The 24,030-nt window shown below is 31.9% G+C and overlaps 1 protein-coding gene across 9 annotated transcripts in view; it reads left to right on the plus strand.

Annotated features, from left to right (window-relative positions):
- Positions 1–24,030, plus strand: part of Nfat5 (nuclear factor of activated T cells 5) — a 156,054-nt gene that overhangs the window by 96,976 nt on the left and 35,048 nt on the right. For 7 of the 9 annotated variants that reach the window (XM_071604761.1, XM_071604760.1, XM_071604763.1 and 4 more), the window contains 4 exons: positions 77–202; positions 14,086–14,644; positions 19,657–19,849; positions 22,785–22,975. In XM_071604761.1, the coding sequence (XP_071460862.1) occupies positions 145–202; positions 14,086–14,644; positions 19,657–19,849; positions 22,785–22,975 (1,001 nt within the window). In that variant the 5' untranslated portion in view covers positions 77–144. Of the gene's footprint in view, positions 1–76; positions 203–13,574; positions 13,637–14,085; positions 14,645–15,847; positions 16,408–19,656; positions 19,850–22,784; positions 22,976–24,030 lie in introns of those variants that run through there. The other 2 variants (XM_027933038.2, XM_071604764.1) reach the window with 2 other exon arrangements.

The raw sequence follows: 24,030 nt of genomic DNA on the forward strand, positions 1-24,030 counted from the left end.
TTCATTTCATGCGCATGTAATTAGGTTGTTAAATGACTCTTTAAAACTGTCTTTCTCCTTTCATTTCTCTCCACAGAATCTGTCTATGATCTTCTCCCAAAGGAGTTACAGTTACCTCCATCTAGTGAAACATCTGTAGCATCAATGAGTCAGACAAGTGGTGGTGAGGCAGGCTCGCCTCCTCCAGCTGTAGTTGCTGCTGGTATGCATTTCATTTTACTTTCTTAAAAGACACCTAGGATATTATCTGGCCAACATGAACAGTGCTGGCAAAGTTCATATCAAAAAGAGTGTGATTTGAGGGTTTGTTTTAGGAGGTTTTAAAGTGTATACCTTTAAACTTAAATTTTTTCAATATAATTTTCTTAATGTAATTATTATTTTAGAAAATAATAAGTACCATCTTCTAAAATGGATCTTATTTTCAAATATGGGAACTAGCTTAAAATTTTTGTTGGCTTCACATAAATAGATTAAATACTAAGCTATGGATAGAAAATTATATTTGAATTTCTATTTAACCTTTTTTTGTGTGTGTGATACTGGGGATTGAACCCAGAGTTGCTCTACCACTGTGCTGGTGTTCCCAGCCCTTTTTACTTTTTATTTTGAGATGGTGTCTCACTAAATTGTTGAGGATCTTGCTAAATTGCTGAGTCTGATCTTAAACTTGTGGTCCTCATAACTCAGCTTCCCAAGTCACTGAGAAAATAGGTTTGGGCCACCTTACTCAGCTGTCTTTTTAACAATTATTTTTAAACACCTGCTTAAAGAGAAAAATATTTTATAGATTCTGAAAACGGACTCAAGCCTCTCAAGTCCCTTTTTTGTTCACATTACTTTAATCTTTCTCTACATTAAAAAATATATGTGGTTTTTCTATTTTAAATTCATCTAAAATTATCAAAGATTTGAATATAAATATAATATTTATGTAAAGACATTTCTTCTATCAATGAAAGCTTATAGAAAGTAATGTTTGAAATTGTTCAAGTTTTATTTTTACTCAGCTCTCAAATCATACACTTTATAACTATGTAAGATTGGTTCCAAATTTTATTTTGAATTGCAATAAAAGATTGACAGATAAGCAACTAGAAAAAAAGTCTTAATTAATGATAAATTAGTATGAATGCTTTCCATAATATTAGCTTGCCCAACTAATTTTAAGTTGGGATTTTATACATTGCTAAGTATATATGAAAAATGAAAAAAATTATATAATCTGAAGTTCTGGAAAAAAATTATATAATCTGAAGTTTTATCTGTCCTTCTAATTAGAGGTTTCTTACCTAATAGGTATGATACCTCTTATCTTAAGTCCATCGGACCATTGTTTTCAGTTAATTCTTTTTGTTTCAAAAATAGAACAGTGAAGTGGAAGGTAGTGGTTTAAATGTTTCCCAAACTGTATAGTGCAGTATGACACCTTCCTGATTGAGGGCAGGAAAACTTTAAATATGATAAAGAAACTTATCAGCCCTGCTCACTGTTCATGTGTTGCCAGACATTTTCTAACAGTTTCTGTGGATTTAATTGTGAATTTGTTAACTTTTTAGTAATCAAATTGAGAAAATGACCTGGTTCACATTATATCCACTGGGTTATAAAATGGCTCTAAATATTTTTGATGAGTTTAAATCTAGTTTTAAAAATTACATCAAATTATAAAATGTGAAATAATATATTTCTATAAAGTATTTCACTTTAAATCCACATGTAGAAATTGACTAACTGATTTCTTTTGTATTTTTTGAGATTGTTTTTTAAAGACATGTTGAATCTGTATAGAACTAAAAGTCTGTTTCTTCTGTGCTTTTTAACATCTGTTTATAGTAGATCCAGTTCCTTTTAAAAACTGAAAAAATGTTAGCTAGGTTTGGGAAAAGAACAACTCTTCTTTTTAAATAATACCAAACTAAATTTCAAAAATTCCTATATGTAAATATTACAAGTTCTTAATTTTAAGTCACTAATGAAATATTACCCTCACCCCCAATATAGCTGAGAAAATTATCTTCAGATAAAGTTAGATTGAAATTTTGAGTTGAAAAATCATGAAAATAAGAGATTTGAGCAAAGGAAGTATTCCGAAGTAATAAATTCTTATCATCTTGAAATTATTGACATAATAAAGATGATGAAGAGAGTATAGAGGTCACCTTGGTAGTTTTATTTTATTCATACAAAGCTTTGGTGATCTATAAAACTATCATTTGTAATATTTTATTAAATATAATTTAATTTTAGTAACCAATATAGTTTATTCTGGTATTCTAATGTCATATTGGTAGAATGATTTCTGTATTTTATACTGTTAGAGATTAAAGGGGTTTAAATTACAAAATAATTATTATAGGGAAATCTGTTATATAAATCATTAGAGTCACATTTTTATTTGACATATTAATGCCCTTGGTGATATAAAAAAGAGAGATTTGAAGTATATTACCAAGTTATTTAATGTTTTCCTGGCCAAAAGATTAGATGTCTAGGGAAATGCACATTAATTTAAATTTCTGTGAATTTAAAAAACAATGTAGCTTTTGCTGTTTAAATATGAAATGCATAAAAATGATGACTCTTATATAGTTAATTCTTCAGAATTTTGAAGGAGCCGGATTGGCTGCTATCAGGTATGAGGGCCTGGTGGGAACAGACTTCTAGTTCTGCCATAAAGGTTTGTGTTTCACGAGTTTTAAATCAATTTAAATTTTAAAATATGGAGGCTGGGCATATGGGTGTTCATGGACATTCTTTGTTATTTAATTATTGCAAACATGTTTCTCAGATTCACCAATGTAGATTTTTTTCCCCCTGCACATATTTCTGAGTGCATGAATAAATATGCTGCTAATCCACAATCCAGAATACTGAGTAACGGAGTGTCTCTCAACTTTTTTTTTGCTTCTATACTATTTACATCTTTACATGCTCTCAACAATAACATCTTTTTGATCCTGTGAATCCCAGGGGAAATTTCTTTCCTTTCAGTGGAGCTAAGTTTCAGAATAGGGAAGATGTAGCCATCAGTCCAAAATTTGTTTGCCTCCCCTTTATCTCCTGTAAAGGTAGTAGAGAGTTAAGGTTCAGTATATTAGTGAATAAAAACTTTAGAACTAAAACGTTTTTTTTTGAACACTATTGTAGATTCTTGGTAGTTAAAACTGGGGCCATTTTTCTTAAATAAGAAGCATATCCAAATGAATTGATGTATTTTGGGTTTGTTTTTTTTTTGAGGGGGTGGGCAATATAAGGAGCTGACCAAGAGAAAAAGGCATTATTGAGAATCCTATTGTGATATGGATTAAGAAGAACTAAAATTGAGGTAATATTTAGGAGAATTGAAACAGTTATGTACCAGAATTTGTGGTTTTGAAATGAGGTGTGGCAGGTTTTTGTTAACAAAACAAAACAGCTTTATTAAGATAGAATTCACATGCCATACAATTAAGTATTACTTTTAATGTATTGTCTTTCAAGTTTTTATCCTTGGGTTTACTTAATTTATTTGTAATAGGAATTCTTTCACAGAAGTCAACAGTAACTGTTAGTTCATTTTAAGAAATTTTAAGAAATCAAATTATTTCTATCCCAGACTGTCTTCATTTGGGTATATCATACTATATGTACAAGTTTATAACAAAATATGATATTGTGTTAAAGTGACTTTCACATCTTTAAAAAATTTTTTATTCAAATTTTTGAGCTAAGTAATGAATTAAATAAACTATAGTTTTATGATTCAGAGAATATTCATAACTAGTTTATAATTTTTTATTTTCATAAATTTGGTGTTTTATTTCCAAAATTATATATTATTGCTCTTTTTAGAAGTATACTTCCAAACAGTTTTTAAGATGTATGGTGTACCCAGTCAAAGCATGTATAATAGAAATCTGTGTTGAATATCTCTAATAATTGGATCACTGTAGGTTTTTAAGGCTAAAATTTAAGTTTATAACTTTACACAAAGTGATCCATATAATAAACTTCTTTTAAAGAGCTTTGAATTCTGTGCCATGGCAATTATTAAATCTCAAGTGTATAATCTGTGTTTTCTATGTTGAAAGAACCTAATTGAGTGCCGTTTACACTGTAAAAGAGAATACTTGACAATTAAATTAATGTCTGGTAACCAAAGAACAGCCATCTTTCATTTTAGACCTCTCAATCATTTAAATTAACCTCAAAGGAGTTTCTAAATCATCCATAACAACAAAAACATACAAAAATTGGGGTGAAGAAAATGTTATTATTTTCGAGTTTCCATTTTGTTATTGGAATTGTGCTAGATAATTTGCATATCATTGTATATAATCATATCTAGCCAAAGGTACACCTCTTCTTTATTGCTGAGGTCTTATTTCTTGAGGGAATTTAACATTGTGTGCTATCATTTGGTTTAGGGGAACATAATATCCTAGATGAAGAAGTCTGTAGGATTATGTTGAAAAAGCCATGCCTTTTTCTTAGAAGTGTTAGAACTTGAAAATTGGAAATATGATTTTTTGAAGAATATTGTTTTTAAAAAACTAATTAATAGCAACAGAATTATATATCCTGTTGAATTTATTATAACTTATTTCCTTGTACTAGAAAGTACTTAATGCTGTGTGATTTGAATTTCATTCTTGAATTGACTATATTTGAAGAATAAATTTGCCTGCTGGGTTAATATATTTCAGAATTTTCACCACTTATGTTATTTGTAAATAAAGCCATTAATAAGAAAGATAATTAATTATTGATGTTGTAAGCTAAAATGTTGTGAGTTGATGTCATATGGACACTCTTACTTTGCCTAGAAAATTGGACCACTTAAGAAGGAAATGAGATCCTAGTTACAGATATGTTTCATAAGTAGATTCAAAAATCTGTATTCTGCCTTGATCTTAATATTCTGAAATTCCATAGTAAATGTAAATATACATACTTACATGTAAAAATAGCTTGTGTGTATATACAGATTTATTAGAATGAAAAGTATAAGCAAACTTGGAGCCATAACCATTAGTTTAGAAACAGCTGCTTATTCAGGTGGCTATCCACATTATAATTGTTATTATTAGAAAGTAATCTTGATTGTTATTGCTGTGTTCTCTAAATATTTCCCTTTTATTGTCCTTTTAATTTTTAACATCAACTGTTTTTTTCTCCTCTCTGTGTTGGAGGTGGAACCCATGGCCTTGTACTTGCTATGCAATTTCAGGTCTTCTACTGATAAGTTACATTCCTAGTCCTTCTTATTTTGTTTTGAGATAGGGGCTCACTAAGTTTTCTGGGCTGGCCTCAAGCTTGTGATCCTTTTAACTGAAGATTCCCAAGTTGCTGGGATTATAGGTGTGTGCCACCATGCCTGACTGTTTAGCAGTAATTTTTATAAATAATTGTTATTTATTCAGTTTCTGATTAAAGAACACACATTTATATGTTACCTGAGTTTGTAGAACAGTGTTTTATTTTAATTAGTTAATATGTGTGTGTGTGTGTGTGTGTGTGTGTGTACACACTTTTTTTTTGCCTGGGATTGAACCCAGGGCCTTACACATGCTTGGCAAGAATTCTGTCACTGAGCTATACCCCAGCACTTAGAAATGCATTTGAAAACTGGTCAGATTCTTAACCATTTATAAGACAAATATTTACATAAAATAGATGCTTTTTATGTGCTTTGTACAATTGCACTTAAGAAGTTAACACACTAGGGTGGGGATGTAGTTCAGTGTCAGTGGTAGAGGACTTGCCTAGAATGTGCAAGGCCCTGGGTGCTCGATGCCCAGTACTGGAAAAGAAGAAAAAATTAATGCACAGAAGTGAGCTAATTTTTTATCTCACCAATAACATAATATAAGCAAAGACATTGACATAATTCATATAACAAAAGAGCTTTACTTGTTTATTTGATATGTTTTCTTTTTAACAAATGATACCATTTAGCTGGGCATGGTGGTGCATGGCTGTAATCTCAGCTTCTTGGGAGGCTGAGGCAGGAGGATATCAAGTTTGAAGCCAGCCTCAGCAACTTAGTGAGACCCTACCTCAAAATTAAATAGAAAGGGCTGGGGATGTAGCTCATTGATAAGTAACCCTGGGTTCGTGCCTTAGTACCACTAAGGGGGAAAAAAAATGCTGGGAAAGTAGCTCAGTGGTAGAGCACTTGCCTAGCATATGCCAGACCCTGAATTTAATCTCTAATACTTAAAAAAACAAAAACTAGATTTATAAATGCCATTATTTTTACTATGTAAGGGTTGTTTTTTTTTTTTTTTTTTTTTTTGTATAGAGTCAATAGAAACCCTTGTATATAAAAAGAACATTGATAGAGGATGATAAGTCATAGGAAGGACACACAGTTTCTGAAGGAAGATAATTCTAAAGTTGGCTGTCTAATTTTTTACTTACACCTGGGTCATTGGCAGTATAATAAATGTATTTGCCAATTAGTGTAATTTCTTTCTTCTTCTTCTTTTTTTGAAGTTATTTGAGGTAGAGAGTTACTTCTGGTATTTAGTCTCTTGACCAACTATTGACCAGCAGTGCTCCCAGTCACTGGATAATAGAAAACATCTTTCTGTTTCAATAGGAAAGAGCTTGAAAAGGACTAAAAATCAAATTATTGGGCTGGGAATGTAGCTGCAGCTAGAGCACTTGCCTAGTATGTGTGAGGCTCTGGGTTCCATCTCCAGTGCTACAAAAAAACAAATAACATGCAATTTAATGTATACCTAGTACATGTTTTACACTGTGCTTAAATTCTTTTGTGTGGTGGCACAACAGATTCATTTAAAACATTTCCCTAAATGTCAGAAAAAAACAATTTTATTTTCCAGGAATCATTCTTTAATTAATATCTATGTATATATTGCATTCTGGCAATTACAGTCATGGACTGGGAATATGGCTTATATGCAGAATGCTTGCCTAGCATGTGTGAAGCCCTGGGTTCTATTCTTAGCACTAGGAAACCCCCCCCCCCCAAAAAGGAAAAAAAAAAACTTACAGTCATGCATCACTTAACAGTGGGGATAAGTTTTGGGAAATGCATCATAAGGCAGTTTCATCATTGTGCAAACATTAGCATATATTTAACACATACTAAGACAGCTATGTCATTGGATGATGTAATGTATTTGGACCACCATTGACTATTCAGTCTTTTGTTAATTGAAAATTCATGTTATACGGTACATGACTACATTATGAGAGTTTATACTAAAAACCAGAAAAATAATTATTTTAGAGCATTAGAACCCTGTATTACAGTTTGATGGACTGGGAAATAAAAAGATGGTCTCCAGTAAATCATTAGCAAACTATTCAGCTTCAATAGTAGTGTAATTGTTCTTTAAACTAGAGCTTTTGGATCAGACGTTTTATGCATAGTGGCATATCTAATTTAAAATTACAAATTGGTAACTTTTTTGATGGAAGGAAAAGGAATTATGTGGGAATCAGTACGCCTAAGAAAGGAAAAGATTCTTTTGCTGCTAAAATACAGTATCTCTTACAGCTTGAGTGTATTATTCAGAACATCTTCTTTCTCTAAGAGAGTTTGGGTACAAGCATAGCCTAAAAAACACATGAAAGAGAGAGAGAGAGAGCATTCTGACTTATGGATTAGATTGCATTTATAAACAGAAGAACAAATTGGTGAATATGAGTTAACAAAAAATTTGGGTAGGAAATTTTCCCATATGCATTTATTTGGATATTAATGATTTAGTTTTTTAAAGTTTTTTTAAAAACATTGCTTATTGTAGCATGTAAACTTATGTTGGGTGGGAAAAGTATAAATGGGAAATTGAAATTGCTTTAAACATGTAAATTAAATGATCAATCCTACAGTTTTTTTTGTTAATTAATCTGGATTGCTTATTTTATATGCTGGGATGCTAGTTGTTTTTTCTATTAATACACTTAACTTGCATTCTAGCTTCGCCATTCAGAGACAGGCATCGTGTGGTGGGTTGTGTGACAGTGTCTGTCAATAGTGAAGACAAATAGTGCCAGAGACACTTAACCCATCCAATCTCACCCAGGGTATAGGTCGGTCTCGTTTTCAGACTTCTTCATAAGTCTTTTCTTCTTTCTTTCTTCCTTCCTTTTTTTGTTTTTGTTTTTGTTTCATTTATTTTTTTTGTTTGTTTCTAAATAGTGGATTGATACTGATTGAAACTAAACCTTTTTGTAAAGTTTTGAACTTTACATTAATATTATAATAAGAAGAAAAAAAGTAGAAAATGAAGGTTGGCATGTAAGGTGTTGACAAAGCAGGTTTGCAGCCACTTTGTGTGTTCTAGATATTTTAATCTCTTGACAAGATGAATGTTGGCCTTATAATTTTTTTTCTCTGAATATCTTTCTTCTTTAATCTGAAAATATGTCCTTATATCTGGTGACTTTTATCAGACAAGATGTTTAGATTTGAAGTCATTATTACCAGTAAGAAAAATATAATCCTTACGAAGAATAACTGATTCAACAATGTGTTTTATATCAGAAATTGTTTCCAAATATCCTGTATTGGGTTTTTGTGAATAGTCGATAGTTTACTCCTTCTCCGTTCCACTATTGGTTCACCTAACACACTTAAAAAATTTTATGGCTTTTATTTTAATGTTTTCTTTTTTTTTAGAACACTCAGTTGATTTCACACAGATGTTGAAAAGTTATAAAATATACGTGCATAATTATTTTTAAATGCTAGAGAACAGCTTTGATTTTGGAAGCTTAGTTAAATGTCATTTTTTTCATATATTTTAAATGAATGAAAGGTATTTACTTCTTTTGAGAACTTTAAAAAATGTTTCTAATTTCAGAGCTTTCTGTAAAAAGTATGGTTAGTCCTATATAAAATATAATCTCATTGCATTTTAAGCACTAAAATATTGTGGTAAAGTAACTTATAGTTGACACATCTAGAACTAATAGTTGTTAATTTTTAAATATAGTTTAAGCAAGGGATATATAAAATATATATAGGTTCCTATATGTGATACCATTTAAAATATTTTATCTTTCTCATCAAATTAATTAATAATATTTGCAAATCCTGGGATATCCATGTAGTCCATGTAGATATAATCTGTATATCCCCCTCCAGCTACTTTCAATATTCAGAGTAAACCTTAGTGATTCCATCAGTTTATCTCCATCCCTGGAACCCTTCCTTCCTTGGTGCTAGGAATAGAACCTGGGGCCTCATACATGCTGGGAAAGCACTTTACCATTGAGCTACACTGCATAGTGTAGCTCTACCACTTCTGAAAAGAAGCTATGTTTTTAATTCAAGTTCACCATTATTACTAGGATTTGATGTGATAATTGGCTACTGCTAATATTGAAATTGTTAGACTTAAATATAGGATACTGTAGGTATAATGCTTCCCTTCCCTTTTAAATTTAAGCATTAATCTATTCTTCTGAGATTATAAATTTTTATTAGTAAATTATAGATTAATCTGTCAGTATTCCTTTTGGTTCATTATCTTCTGGGGTTGCAGAAAATGCTGTGGAAAAATAAAATTATTCTATGTAAATTATTTCAAAGATAATTATTTCTCAAAAGAAATTATTTTTCAAAAGAAAAAAGTAAACATTCACATGCTACTTAAATAAGAGAATAATTTTAAGAAAAACGTCAAGAAAAACTCTTAGGTTTGTAAAGGATTGGCAAATGAAACAAATGAAATTATGAAGTTATGAAGCAGAAATACACTGTAATTATTCTGCTCAATGAGGAAATAAAAACAATTATTAAAACATTTTATGTTGGAATTATATTTTTAATATGCATCAATTAAATGTAGACTCCACATTCTTAACAAAATATAAAGACCAGCACCAAAAAGGTGAAAGGGGAAGAAGTAATTAGATTTTTGTTTATAGGAACTTATAAATAAAGAATATATAGATGGGGCAGGATTATATTAGCTTTTAGTTCCATAGAATGCCAGTAAGCTGGTTCTTGCTATTTTATTTAGTAATATAATTAGTGAAAGCTCTTTATAGATAGATAGCTTTTGTTTGTTTGTGGGTTGTTTTTTTTTTTTTTTTTGCTATTGGTGACTGAAGCCAGTGACACTCTACCACTGAGCTACATCCCTAGCCCTTTTTACTTTTTATTTTGAGACAAAGGCTCACTAAGTTGCTGAGGCTGGCAATATTTTAAGTAAATTTACAATTATTATTTAGAAATCTAAAATGTTCTTGACATCATTCTGTAACTTTTCCATTTATTCATTTATATATTAATTTAGTAAATACTGGGATTGAACCCAGGGGTGCTTTACACTATTTTATTTTTTAATTTTTGAGACAGGGTCTCTCTAAATTGCTGAGATTGGCCTTGAAAAACTTTTTTTTTTTTTTTTTTTTGTATTGGGTATTGAACTCTGGAGAGCTTAACCACTGAGCCATGTCCCCAGTCCTTTTTTATGTTTTACTTAGAGACAGGATCTTGCTTAGTTGCTGAGGACCTTGCTAAGTTGCTGATCCTCCTGCCTCAGACTCCAGAGCTGCCAGGGTTACAGTAAAGCAGGCACCACTGCATCCTACTATATTTATATTTTAAATAGGATAGAATTAAAGATATTTTTATTCATGGTAAATTTATGGGTTAATATACAAGTAGGTAATTTGGCTTATATGTAGTTTGAAAGAAGAAAATTATTGGAGCACTCTGTAGAAATAGCAATTGCCTTTAAACTCTTAGTCTTTTTACTATATCAGATAATGCTGTTGTAATATTATGTGCTTGAAGGGCTTTGACTAGTAAATCTTTTTTTCTTCAATTTACATTTATTTGTCAATTTAACTTAATAATTATATATATAAAAATAAAATTTTGGCTTCTGACTGTAGATCAATATTCTAATGATTCCCTCCTTGAGTTCAATTAATTTGCTATAGTGGCTCACAGAACTTGTGCATACACTTGTGTTTCTGGTTTATTATAAAGGATATTTTAAAGGACATAAATGAGTAGCAGATGAAGAAATACATAGGGTAAGGTTTGGAAGAGTATTGAGCTAAAAAATAAAAAGCTTTGGCCCTTGTGGAGTTTAGGTGCGCCTCTCCTGGTTCAAGGATGTATTCTTCACCTTCCTGGAAGCCCCTGGAGCAGTCTTTTTAGATTTTTATGGAAGTTTTATTATGTAGATGTGATTAGGTAATTGACTATTCATGAAAACTTCAGTCCCCTCTCCTCACTGGTGACGGGAAAATGAAATTGTTGAGTTCTTCCGCCACCCTACAAGCGTTTGGTGGGTTCTCTAGGCAGCTGTCCCCTCTGCCCCAATCCTGTGTTTATCTAGAAACTTTGAAAAAAATCACCTTATTAATAAAAACTCAGGAGTGGCAGAATGGGGAGCTTGGTATAAATAACATAGCACTACCTTTCATTTTTATCACTCTCAAACAAAAGACTGTAACTTTAACCTAAGGTACTTTTTATTATTCTACCACTTAGGAAATTACAGGAATTATAGGAGCCATAAGTCAGGAACTATGGATGAAAACACACACACACACACACACACACACACACACACACATACACACATAAAATATCACAGCCACATAACTTGCTTTTGAATTCATTGTTTTTCGCATATGCTTTCCACTTGTGGTCAGGGATCCTGTGATGTTCATATTCTGCCCTCTAATGTGCATGACACGTTAAAAAAGAATGGGTGGGGTAAAGCCATTTTATAGAAATGCAGGTTCACCACATTCATGCTGCATGCTTTGTGTCTTCTGCAAATACTGCATGCTGCCTACTTGTATTTTTCTGAGCATTAAGAATATAGGCCATACACACACAAAAAATAATTTTTGCCAATAGTTGGAACAGATGGAGCAATGTTAGACATAATTTTTCTATTTTTTTTCCTAAAATGAGTTTTGTAGTATTTTTCAAAAAGCAATGGAAAAAAAACTTTATATTTAAACCCAAAGTGGCTACAAATCAGCTCCTAAACTGTCACTGACATTAGCATCTAGATTTTGTAGTTTTTACAAATCTTAAAATATTTATTTACTAAGAAAACATTGCATTAATGCATGATACAAAATTGACAAATTTTTCTTTAAATTGGAATGCAGTTTAAAAGTGACTGAATTTTCTAATTTCAGCTACTGCATTTGACAAGGATACAAACAGGAAAATGGAACTGGTATCGTCTAGTTACTTAGGTTTTTTGGCGCAATTGTAGTTGGGTAAAGTATTTCAATGTGGAATTATAGATCACATTATGTGGCCAATATTAATTACTGAGCACTTCAGTCTTGACAACAATGAAAAATTCTGGGTGGTTGTACTTCTTTCAAATAATTTAAGTGTTTTTGATACATATTTTCTTTCTCTTTTTTTGGTGGGGGAAGTATTACTGAGGAATGAACCCAGGGGTGCTCTACCACTGAGATACATCCTTAGTCCTTTTTATTTTATTTTTTAATTTTGAGACAGGGTCTCATTAAGTTGCCCGCACTGGCATCGATCCTCCTACCTCTCAAGTAGCTGGAATTGCAAGGGTGTACTACCATGCTTGGCTTGAAACATGTTTTCAATAAAAAAAGAGATTTTGAAGGAAAAAAATGGATCTTTGACTTTTGAGTATCTAAATATTGGCATTCTTACATTTTACTCTTTATAATTGATATGAATATTATAATTTCATTAATGATACATCACAGTTTTGAATTTTAAAGTATACTTTAAAACTGTGACATTGATGACTATGGATACAAATTAATTTTAGATTTAAACATATTTAAGTTGTCCATCACATGACCTATTTTTATTTTTGAGGTGCACAGTTATAAACCTTTCCATATCTTGTACAAGATAATTTGGTATTTGTAAAATTTTACCAGTAACACCTGCCAACCTAACAATATTAGTGTGACTCTAAGGTTATGTTTTTTAAAAGCTACAGTTGTAATATCTTTTCAGTATGACTGCCAGTTGTCTCACAGTCTGAAAATATCTACTAAATCACCTTTTTTGCTAGGTGAATTGATAAACAGTTTAATTAAAAAAAACTTTTTTATAGGAATTAATTCTGATGTTCTCCAGAGATTTTTATACTTTACCCTTTTTTGTTAAGACTTCAGCCAATTGTTCATTTTTATTAGGAATTTTTTTAATAGTTCCAAATAAGCAGGACCGTTAAAGGGAAGGGGTAAGGAAATGGACAGTGTTAACCAATTTTTGAGCACATAATCAAGTACTTTGTACAAGAAATCCATCTACTAATCAGCCCTTACTATGCTTTTCATGCATCTTAAGTGATGGATCTCTGTCTTTTAGAGTTCATGGTTTTGAACTGTCACTTCCATCTTCTGTAGACTCTCAATGGTTAACTGATTTTTCTTATACAACCTGGCATGTTCCAAATCAAACCTTTTTCACTTTATTTTTCTAGATTTTACATCCAGTGATGGTACCAGTTCCATTTTGTCTCCAATTCAGTTGATTATATATTTTTTCTATTTATTTTTCATTTTATAATTGATATCTGGAATAATCAGCAGCTCTTCTCATTTATTTTCTCATATTTTTATTCCAGGATTTGCCTCTGAAGCAGGGAGTGTCTGCATTAAAAATGACCTGTAGTTCTCTGCTTCATAGGTTAGAAACTTATTTTAATATTTTGTGGCTAAGCACAGTCCCACTTTTCAAATTCTATAATGAATTATTTAATTGGCATTGAATGTGGACCACAAACATATATTTCATGTTGGGGTTTTCTTTATTACCTTAACTGATTAAAATTCAACAGAACAACCAGCTGAGGCAATAAAAAATTTTATTCTTGCTTTACAGCTTAAAACATTAAATTAGATTTAAAAATTTTATCAATTATAACACAAGTAAAATAATGCTATTTGGACATTTAAAAAAATTCATTTCTTAGGCTTTGTATTGCTTGAAGCATTTATATTCTAAAATGTTACCAAATTCCAATCATTCATTTTGGGGAAAAACAATCAGTTCACAAATCACATATTCAATGGGACTGCTAGCCAGCATAGGTGAAAACATGTATAGTATATTTACTCTTGAATTATACACTGCAGATGCTTCTTCAGCTCCCTCCTCTTCCTCCATGGGCGGTGCTTGCAGCTCCTTTACCACCTCTTCCAGCCCTACCATTTATTCTACCTCAGTCACCGACAGCAAGGCTATGCAAGTGGAGAGCTGCTCCTCAGCCGTGGGGGTAAGTAACAGAGGGGTAAGTGAAAAGCAGTTAACCAGTAACACAGTTCAGCAGCATCCATCAACCCCGAAGAGGCACACAGTTTTGTACATCTCACCACCACCCGAGGACTTGCTGGATAACAGTCGGATGTCCTGCCAGGATGAGGGGTGTGGATTGGAATCTGAGCAGAGCTGCAGTATGTGGATGGAGGATTCCCCCTCCAACTTCAGTAACATGAGCACCAGTTCCTACAATGATAACACTGAGGTACCTCGTAAATCACGAAAACGAAATCCAAAGCAGAGGCCGGGGGTCAAACGACGAGATTGTGAAGAATCTAATATGGATATATTTGATGCCGACAGTGCCAAAGCACCTCACTATGTGCTTTCTCAGCTTACCACGGACAACAAAGGCAACTCAAAAGCTGGAAATGGGTTGGTATTCACATTTTTTAAAGTTCTATCACCATTATGCAAAACAAAAAAATAAATCATTCCCAACTTAATTGTTCAGCTCAAGTTTGCATATAAAGCAGAGGTGCTAATTTTATCATTGAAATACATGAAAATTTTAACTTAAACTTATCAAGTTTTACTAGAGAAAAAATAAAATAATAGTATAGCCTTAGGTATATTAGTATGAGGATAGGTAGTAGAAAATACCAATAATCTGTTTTGAAATAACTTCTAAATTTCAAATGAATTTGTATTTTAAAAGAATTTTAAAATATTTTTACTTATTGACATAAGTAGCAATGTAATGACTCTAACTAAACCAACACAAAAACATTCTCCAAAAGATAATTTGTGTTCTCTTTGAGATTGTATCTTCATGTGGTTCACTCCATTACATTTTTGAGAGATTTAGATTTTATCTTTTTTCCCCCTTTTTTACTTGATGAAAATTAGAAAAAACTAAATTGATGATTTGATTCTAGTCATTGAGGTTCATATGTTTAAAATTTTTTTTCTTGGATACGTTATGTCAATTCAGGATTATTTTTTATTTTTTTTTTTAAGAAAATCACTACTACTTTTTCTGTGATTCTGGATAACTTATTAGAAGATACTGTAACAGGATCATGGTACACATTCTGAGTTTTTGTTCATTCATGCCAGTTCATACTACTCACTAAATAAATATGTTTCAATAGCTACGTTACAGGGTACTCACTGCTATAATACAGACTAGTATGGCTTATTTTAAACTTTTTTTTTTAGTACTTTAATTTATAAAATTTAGCTGCTAGATTTTTAAAATTAAATTTTCCTACAATTTATTCAACATAGTTTAGTAAAATTTAACTCATTGGATTTTAAGAATTACATTTTTGGGAGGCAGAGACATGATTATGATCCTTTCATTGACCCATAATCCCTTACAATTTCAGTTTGTCACAAATAGCTGCCCAGAAACATTAGATTGGTTTCCTACATGATGATATCATTGATCTCATATTAAAAATCTGTTTGACTATTACAGAGAATATTCTTGATATGTTTAGACTTTTCCTTAAATATTCCCTTTGTACATTTAAAAAGTAATATCCATCATTTAAGCAAGAATTAATATATTGATTTCTTTTACACTTTTTAAATTTAATATTCCTACGGAGTGATATAGTTTAATAAAAGTGCTTTTCCATTTTAGAAAAAGTATAGTTTAGGGAATTTCCTAAAAGAAACAAGGTGTATCGTTTCCTAAAATGTTGCCATTTAACAGATTCAAGAATTTCAGAACATAATAACTGTAGAAATATTACATAGAGAATAAGGCACTAAAACAATGAATATCACAGGTCATTTAAGTAAATGTGACTAGTAGCACAGATCTAAAAGGTTCATTAAAATCATTAAATATATGTACATATATTTATTTGGGCTTCAATGGAGAAGGTCTCATAAAGTTCCAGTGAGAGATTTTCATATTTATACTAGAAGAGATGTTAAAATTCCACATTAAGAGAAAATAAAAATTTGACTTAGGGATAGTCAACATAGTGATTTGCAGTTGCTAATTAAAGAGAACTTGACCTACATCTTTTTTGCTTCTGCTTTTGTATGATAGATATATCTTAGAAATGATTTGAGGTTACCCAGGGAAAGTGTAATGACATTGGTCAAGACAAAATCTTTCATGAAATAATTCATGGAGCAGAAACTCCATCAAGCAGAAGAAGAAATGTCCAGCTTCTTAGGTAATGGAAAATTATTTGACACTAGCATATGGAAATGATGAAGAAGTTTAAAATTTGAATTTATAAGAACTATAGGAGGAAAGGATGAAGCCATATATAAAATGTATGGAAAAATGGGCCTTGAAAACAATTTTTCAGAGCATCCCAAGCTGGTAACCCATATTCTTCAATAACGAAAAAGATGTTAAAAACATGAAATTTTAAAATGTTTTGAGAGGTAAATTATATAGCCTTAGAATTAATGTGCTATAATTTGCAATTCATATAATGCTAAGTATTTAAAAAATGTACTTTGAACTACATTGTAACTTATTGACCTTCAAGATAGAAATCTTGATAAAAATGGAAATACCATTTTTTATAACTAAAATGTTAAGAGTTTGTAAAAACAAACTTATTAAAAAGCTCTTCAGTATTTAAATATTGCTAGCCATATCATGCTGAAATTCAACTAAATGTTTTGAGAATCAGTAGTCCATCTCTTCTAACTATTCCTGAGAAGTTTAAGATATGATGCCATGTATTATGAAACCTATTTTAGGCATTTTACAGTGGAAATTATTTTTTGTGTCAAAGATAACAAAAAAAGATTGTCTGGCACAAGAGAAAAAGAATGTCATTTTAAGACTCCTGAATAGAATATGCAACAATAGTTAGAACAGTGGATTTTCTTTTTTTAGTTGTTATTTTGAAGTAAAATATCAACCTAGAGTGTAGTCCAAGAATCGTAGTGCTCTTCTAGTATGGGAGAGGCCCTAGATGCAATCCCCAGAATCACCAAATTTTATATAACTATTGCTACTTTCTTATTTTTGCTTAAGCCACTATGCCTTAAAAAAAAAAAAAAAAGTCAAGAATCAGTTAATGTTTTCATTACGTGTCTATAGGTTTAAATATGCATATTTTTTGTTTAAACTTAAGAGAATAAAAACAAGTTTTGAGAAAAACTGTCATTTCAGAAATTGCTTAATTCAATGTGCTTACATTTTTTTCCCCTTTTATGGTACTGGGGATGGAACCTAGAGCCTCACACATGCTAGCCAAGGGCTATACAACTAACCACCCAAACAACCTACTAGGGATTGAACTCGAGGACACTCTAAGCACTGTGCTACAACCTTAGCACTTTTTATTTTTATTTGAGACATTGTCTTGCTAAATTTTTGAAGCTGACCTCAAACTTGATCTTCTTGCCTCAGCCTCCAGAGTAGCAGGGATTACAAGCATGCACCACTATGAGTGCCTGCTATTTGTCTTCAAGCCTTATTATATATATTTTGTTAACTCACTCAACAGTCTGCATCCCAAATAAGGTATTTTGTTTTTCTAGACTAGTAACACTTATTTCCATTTATTTATCCTTACATTTCAAACTTGACTAGCTTAAGTAAACATAAAATCCTATACTGGACAAATTAATTAACGTCATACTCATTTTCTTTATATTTCCAACTAAAATTTTCCCTTTTTTATTATAGAATTGCTAGATATAAATTACAAATATTTGAAAATACAAGAAATTAGTCAATAATCTAGTAAATTAGCTTTATTATTCTTTAGTCCCTCTGTGTGTATATGTGGGGGATGTTTTACGTATTTTAATAAATGAATTTTTTTATTTAATAGTAAGATGAATATAAAACAGTATTATTATAGGATTTCATTTGCAAGGAATTTTATACTATTCAGACCAAATGTTTGAATTTCTATCCAGAATGATGAAAAGAAAAGCAGGGTTTATTGCCCATTGTTCCAGCTTCAACTTGATCCTCTTGTTCATAGAATGTATTCTTCCAGGGCCTTTTAAAATGACTTACACAGGTAATCTTCAAGTTCATTATGTCAAACTTACATGAATGGCATTCCTTGTCCAGTTAGGATCCTCTGCTTTCCTTTCTTTGTGCATTTCTTCTTCCTATTTGCCTTTATCAACAAACATTTGTTCAGTTCCTGAACCTGACAATTAAGCACAGCACTTGCCCTGAGAACTCTTCCTTTTACTGCATTTCTTACTGCATTTCTATGTCAGTTCCATTGCTGCTTTCTTCATTCTTCTGCCCATTTCCTAGCCAAGGGGCTTGTCAACCCTGTCCTCATTTCTATTGAGGGTACTGCCTTTCTTTCCTTTGTTCTCAATGATTGAGACAACAACTTGGTACGCCCTCTGGGTAGACATTAAAAGAGTTTTAAGGATGTTTAGTTCTTCTGTGTTTGAAGTCCTAATATTCCTCCTGGGATCTGGTTACTTTTGGAGGAGATGTTGTCCTCTGTGTCTTCTGGTTTCTGAACTTTCAATGCGAGTCAAAAAGTATTATACACCCTGACTATTTAAAAATATACATGGATAATTTTAATTGCATTTTATGTTGCTCAAAAGAAAAAAAAATCTAACAGTATTGTTTTCTTCTTATTTTCATTACATATTGCAGTGATTTAGCAACTTTACAGATTATATATGCTAGCCTAACCACTATTTGGAATATTTTTTTAACATAGTTACACATAACAAATGCATTATTAACAAAAATTTTTTAAAGCACAATTTATGAAGTTAGATTGTTGATGCTATAAAGCCCAGATTATAACATTTTTTATTGAGAGCTTTAATCATTTTAAGTAAATAAAAATACTCTGAAAAACCATACTTCTAGGAAATACTATTTAGAGCAAAGTAATTTCCCATTAAAAATTTAATCACTGATTTTTTAAATTCTAATTTTATCATTTTGACTTACTGAGAAAGAGATTCAAAAGAATATGCTATATATACTGTCATTGTTGTTTTGGGCTCTGTATGTGTGTTGGAGGTTTGGTTTAGTTTTGTCTTTTGCTGCTCCTGATTATTTTTCTTTTTTCCCCCCTTTGGAAGTTTGATAAGAGAGTAATAATAGTTACTTTTAACTGTATGTAGGAACTCACATATATGTATAATTTTTAAAATTTTTATTTTGACTGAAGTGTGTAAGTATAGATCATAGTTTATTGTATGCAGTCTTCCTCCTTCTTCCAGCTGGTCACATGCATTCTTTCTTTTTCTTGTCCAATTTTCTTTTTTACATCACAGTTAAATTTTGTTGAAAAATTTTTGAAGATACTTTAGTTATGTAATGTACCTTCTTTTAGGCTGTACTTTGTCAGTAAGCTAAGCAGTTGTTTTAAGTGTTATTGCCTGTTCTGTTTCTTCCTTTATCTTAGTTTTATAGAAAACCGTTTTTGATATGTTCTTCATGTTGTGCTTCGATTTCTCAGAACATTGGACAACCAAAAAGGAACTGGAGTAAAGAAGAGCCCTATGTTGTGTGGACAGTATCCAGTTAAAAGTGAGGGAAAGGAGCTGAAGATAGTTGTGCAGCCTGAGACCCAGCACCGAGCTCGGTACCTGACTGAGGGAAGTCGTGGCTCAGTAAAAGATAGAACACAGCAAGGCTTTCCTACAGTAAAGGTGTTTATTTTATTTAGTAATGTATGAAGAATTTTCTCCAGTTTTACCATTTTTTTTGTTTTTAACCCCAGCAAAAGCTGTCTAAAACAGAAGATTAGAATTATTATCTATATATATAATTGAAAACAGAGTAGAAGCTAATTGGACCTTAAACCAAATATCACATTGATACCATTTGAGTGTTAGTCTGAATGAAAGGTGAGACTATGTTCTCAAAAGTAAAATATCTATAAATCATGAATTATCTTTCTCTTAAAATTTACACTGGATTTAAATTCATCCCAAATTTTATATTAAAGCAGAAATTCTAAAGTGAATGCAAAGTTATACTGGGTATTATTAAAGACTTGGAAAATAAGACTTTTGAGATGGCTAAAGTAATCAGAACTATTCAACCTAGAAGAGTTGGTTATATGTAACAAGTCTTAATTTAAAAAATAGGTTGTAAATTAAATATTAATAATTTTTCAGCTGGGCATGGTGGCGCAAGCCCATAATCTCTGGCTCCAGAGTCCTTGGCAGGAGGATTGTGAGTTCAAAGCCAGCCTCAACAAAAGTGAGGTGCTAAGCAACTCAATGAGATCCTGTCTCTAAATAAAATACAAAAATAGGGCTGGGTATATGGCTTAGTGGTTGAGTGTCCTTGAGTTAAATCCCTAGTACCAAAAAAAAAAAAAAAAAAAAAAAAATATATATATATATATATATATATATATATTTTTTTTTTTTTTTTTTTTTTTTTATTTATTTATTTTTTTTTCAGAACTCAGATTAAAAGTAAAAAAAGGTTTAACTTCAGCATCTGGGTTGTGTGTTGGTTTTTGTTTTTGTTTTTGTTTTGGTACTGGGAATTGGAGCACTCAACCACTCAGCCACATCCCCAGCCCTATTTTGTATTTTATTCAGAGACAGGGTCTCACTGAGTTGGTTAGCACTTCGCTTTTGCTGAGGCTGGCCTTGAACTTGCCATCCTCCTGCCTCAGCCTCTGGAGCCACTGGGATTACAGGCCTGACTGGGATATCTTGATATAAAGAATAGTTCTAGCTGGGCACTGTGGTGCCTGCCTGTAATCCCAGTGCTTTGGGAGACTGAGACAAGAAAATAACAAGTTTGAGTGAGACCCTGTCTCAAAATTAAAAAAAAAAAAAAAAGAAGAAGAAGAAGAAAGAGAAGGTTGGGTGGAAGTAGCTCAGTGGTAAATTGCCCCAGGCTCAAAACTCCTACAGTGTCACAACAACAAAAAAAAAAAAAATAGAGAAAGAAGAAAGTCTCTTTGAACATAAAATAAGCAAAAAATAAATAGGTGGGGGAGATGAGGGATGTTTTAACAATTGTCCCTACCCCTTGCAAAATACTGAGGGGAAATTTGGCTAGTTACATGAAAAGTCTTATTAAACACCATTTGTATGAACATGTTAGGTGAACTCTACTTCAAGATTAGAGTAGAATTGGGTTACCTTTCATTTTATGCTTGAAAGAAATTATGGTTGATACTCAGAATTGGGAAATTTGCCTGTGACCATTTTATAAGGTTGATTAATAGTCACATGTACAATATCATCTTTACTTAATCTTGGCTCCTCCCTAATTCATCCCTCAGTCCTCAAACCAAGGACAAGTAACAAGCAAATGATAAATTTGAGTTATTCATTGGATAAATATTTGTGTGGTCAAACAGTTCAGCAGTTCAATAGTTTGGTCAATGGTTTTAAAAACCTGTTTGCCTTGACTTTTAAGTTATGATTTTCTAAGTACTTAGCTAGTTAGATGTTAGTCCTGTTGTCTATGATAGAGAATGAATAGACTGACCTTAAAAGTTTATTTATTTATTCATTCAACAAATATTACATCCCTTTACATGTTAGCACTTACTATCAATTTGAGTACTTTATTATTTGATTGATTATTTGCTTCATATGACTATAATTTCACAAATATACAACTATACTGGGACAGAAAAAATGTACAAGTTTTTTAAAGCACTTTAGTGTATGTAATACAAATTACTTTGTGATTTTCTGTGTTCTATATCATCAGCTTTAGTGTTTAACTAAAAGCCTTATCAAGAATTGAGATTGGAAATATTTGCTCTCAAATGATTTTAAATATTTATTCTGATTTTAAATATTTATTATAATTTATGAAAGCTTTTTCTAGAGACCTGTAATGATCCATGAATTCTAGATTGAAATAGCTAGTTTTTCTGAACGTGTTTTGTCCCAGAATTTCATGATGATGTGTGTGTGTGTGTATGTGTGTGTGTGTGTGTGTGCATGCACATATGCATGCGTGTATATGTATACCTCGTCTTTGAAAATGGGCTTCATTTCCATATTATTTATTCAGCTGCACTTGAAACACTTTTTTTTCTTTTACGGCTTTAGTAAAATTTTAGTACATATACTCATTTGATAATGAAAATGATGCCACTAACATAATACACTTTTCTAATTTTTTAGTTGTAGATAGATACAGAAACCTTATTTTATTTATTTTTATGTGGTGCTGAGGATCAAACCCAGTACCTCACATGGTCTAGGCAAGTGCTATACCACTGAGCTACAAAGCCAGCCCCATAATACAGTTTTCTATGAATGATGGTGGTATGTCCTGAGTAACTATATGCTATCAAAAGGAGTGTGTGTTCATTTTCATCTGCTGGTACAAGTAAGTTTCAAAAGATAATTTAGGTCTTCTACCATCTAAATTTTTTAATTAAAATGTGGTTATTGTGAATTAAAACTACAGTTTTCTGCAGAAACTTAGCCAACTCTCCATTATAAAAATATTTGACCTCTGTTTTTCTTGAGGATTTAAATTATTTCTTTAATCCAGTTACAAATACAGAATTTGGGCTTAAATATTATATTTTATAATTACCTTACATGAAATGTTAATTAGTATTGTTTCTGCTATATGTTATTCTGGTTCCAGCTGGAAGGCCATAATGAACCAGTAGTGTTGCAGGTGTTTGTGGGCAATGACTCTGGCCGAGTGAAACCACATGGATTTTATCAGGCCTGCAGAGTAACTGGACGAAATACAACTCCCTGCAAAGAAGTGGACATTGAAGGCACCACTGTTATAGAAGTTGGCCTTGATCCTAGCAACAACATGACACTTGCGTAAGTACTTAATAAGAATGTTTTCAGGGCTGGGGATATAGCTCAGTTGATAGAGTGCTTGCCTTGCATGCACAAGGTTCTGGGTTCAATCCCTGGCACCACAAAAAAATAAAAATAAAAAAAATAAGAATGTTTTCAGGGCTGGGGTTGTAGCTCAGTGGTAGAGCGCTTGTCTAGCATGAGTGAGGCAGTGGGTTCGATTCTCAGCACCACATATAAATAAGTAAAATAAAGGTCCATCAACAACTTAAAAAAAAGTATTCATTGTATGTTACACTTTCATTTTAGGGCAAAGTTTTAGTTTCTAGTGTATAAAAGAAGATTTCAAGTATTTTCTTGAAATATTTTAAATATTATAAATTGCTTTAGTTAACTTTTATGTTGCTGTGTCCAAAATATCCAATAAGAACAACTTAGAGAAGAGAATGTTTCTTTGGGGCTCACAGTTTCAGAGGTTTCAGTCTATAGATGGCTGACTCTATTGCTCTGGACTAACAGCAGTTGCATTGCTTTCAGGCAGCACACCATGGGGAAGAGCCCAGCAGAGGAAAGCTGCTTAACTCATGGTGGGATCAGGAAACAGAAAAAGAGAGAGTACACATGAGTGCACACACTTGTGAAAGAATGAGCTAAGAAATACAGGGAAAAGAATGCACCCTTTCAGGGTACCTCCTGAATGACCCACTTCCTCCAACCACACCCTTTTGGCCTACAGTTACCATGCAGCCAGCCCTTTCAAACTAGGATGGACTGATTAGGTTATAGTTCTTATGATCTAATCATGTCATCTTTGAGTGTTGTTGCATTAATAAGAGCTTTTAGGAGACACTTCATATTCAAGCCATAATACAAATTTTAAAAATTACTACAGAATGGTAATGAGTTAAATTTAATTCTGTTGCTATTTGCTGAGAAATTGCTGTAGTGAAAGCTAGGGAAATGAAAACCAAGTAAAATATTGGATTTTTAGAAAATTACAGATATTTACTTATTAACACTTATAATATTGGGGTTGAGGTTATGGCTCAGCGTTAGAGCGCTCGCCTTACATGTGC

Source organism: Marmota flaviventris, chromosome 18 (genome assembly GCF_047511675.1).
Source record: "Marmota flaviventris isolate mMarFla1 chromosome 18, mMarFla1.hap1, whole genome shotgun sequence".
Classification (NCBI taxonomy): domain Eukaryota; kingdom Metazoa; phylum Chordata; class Mammalia; order Rodentia; family Sciuridae; genus Marmota; species Marmota flaviventris.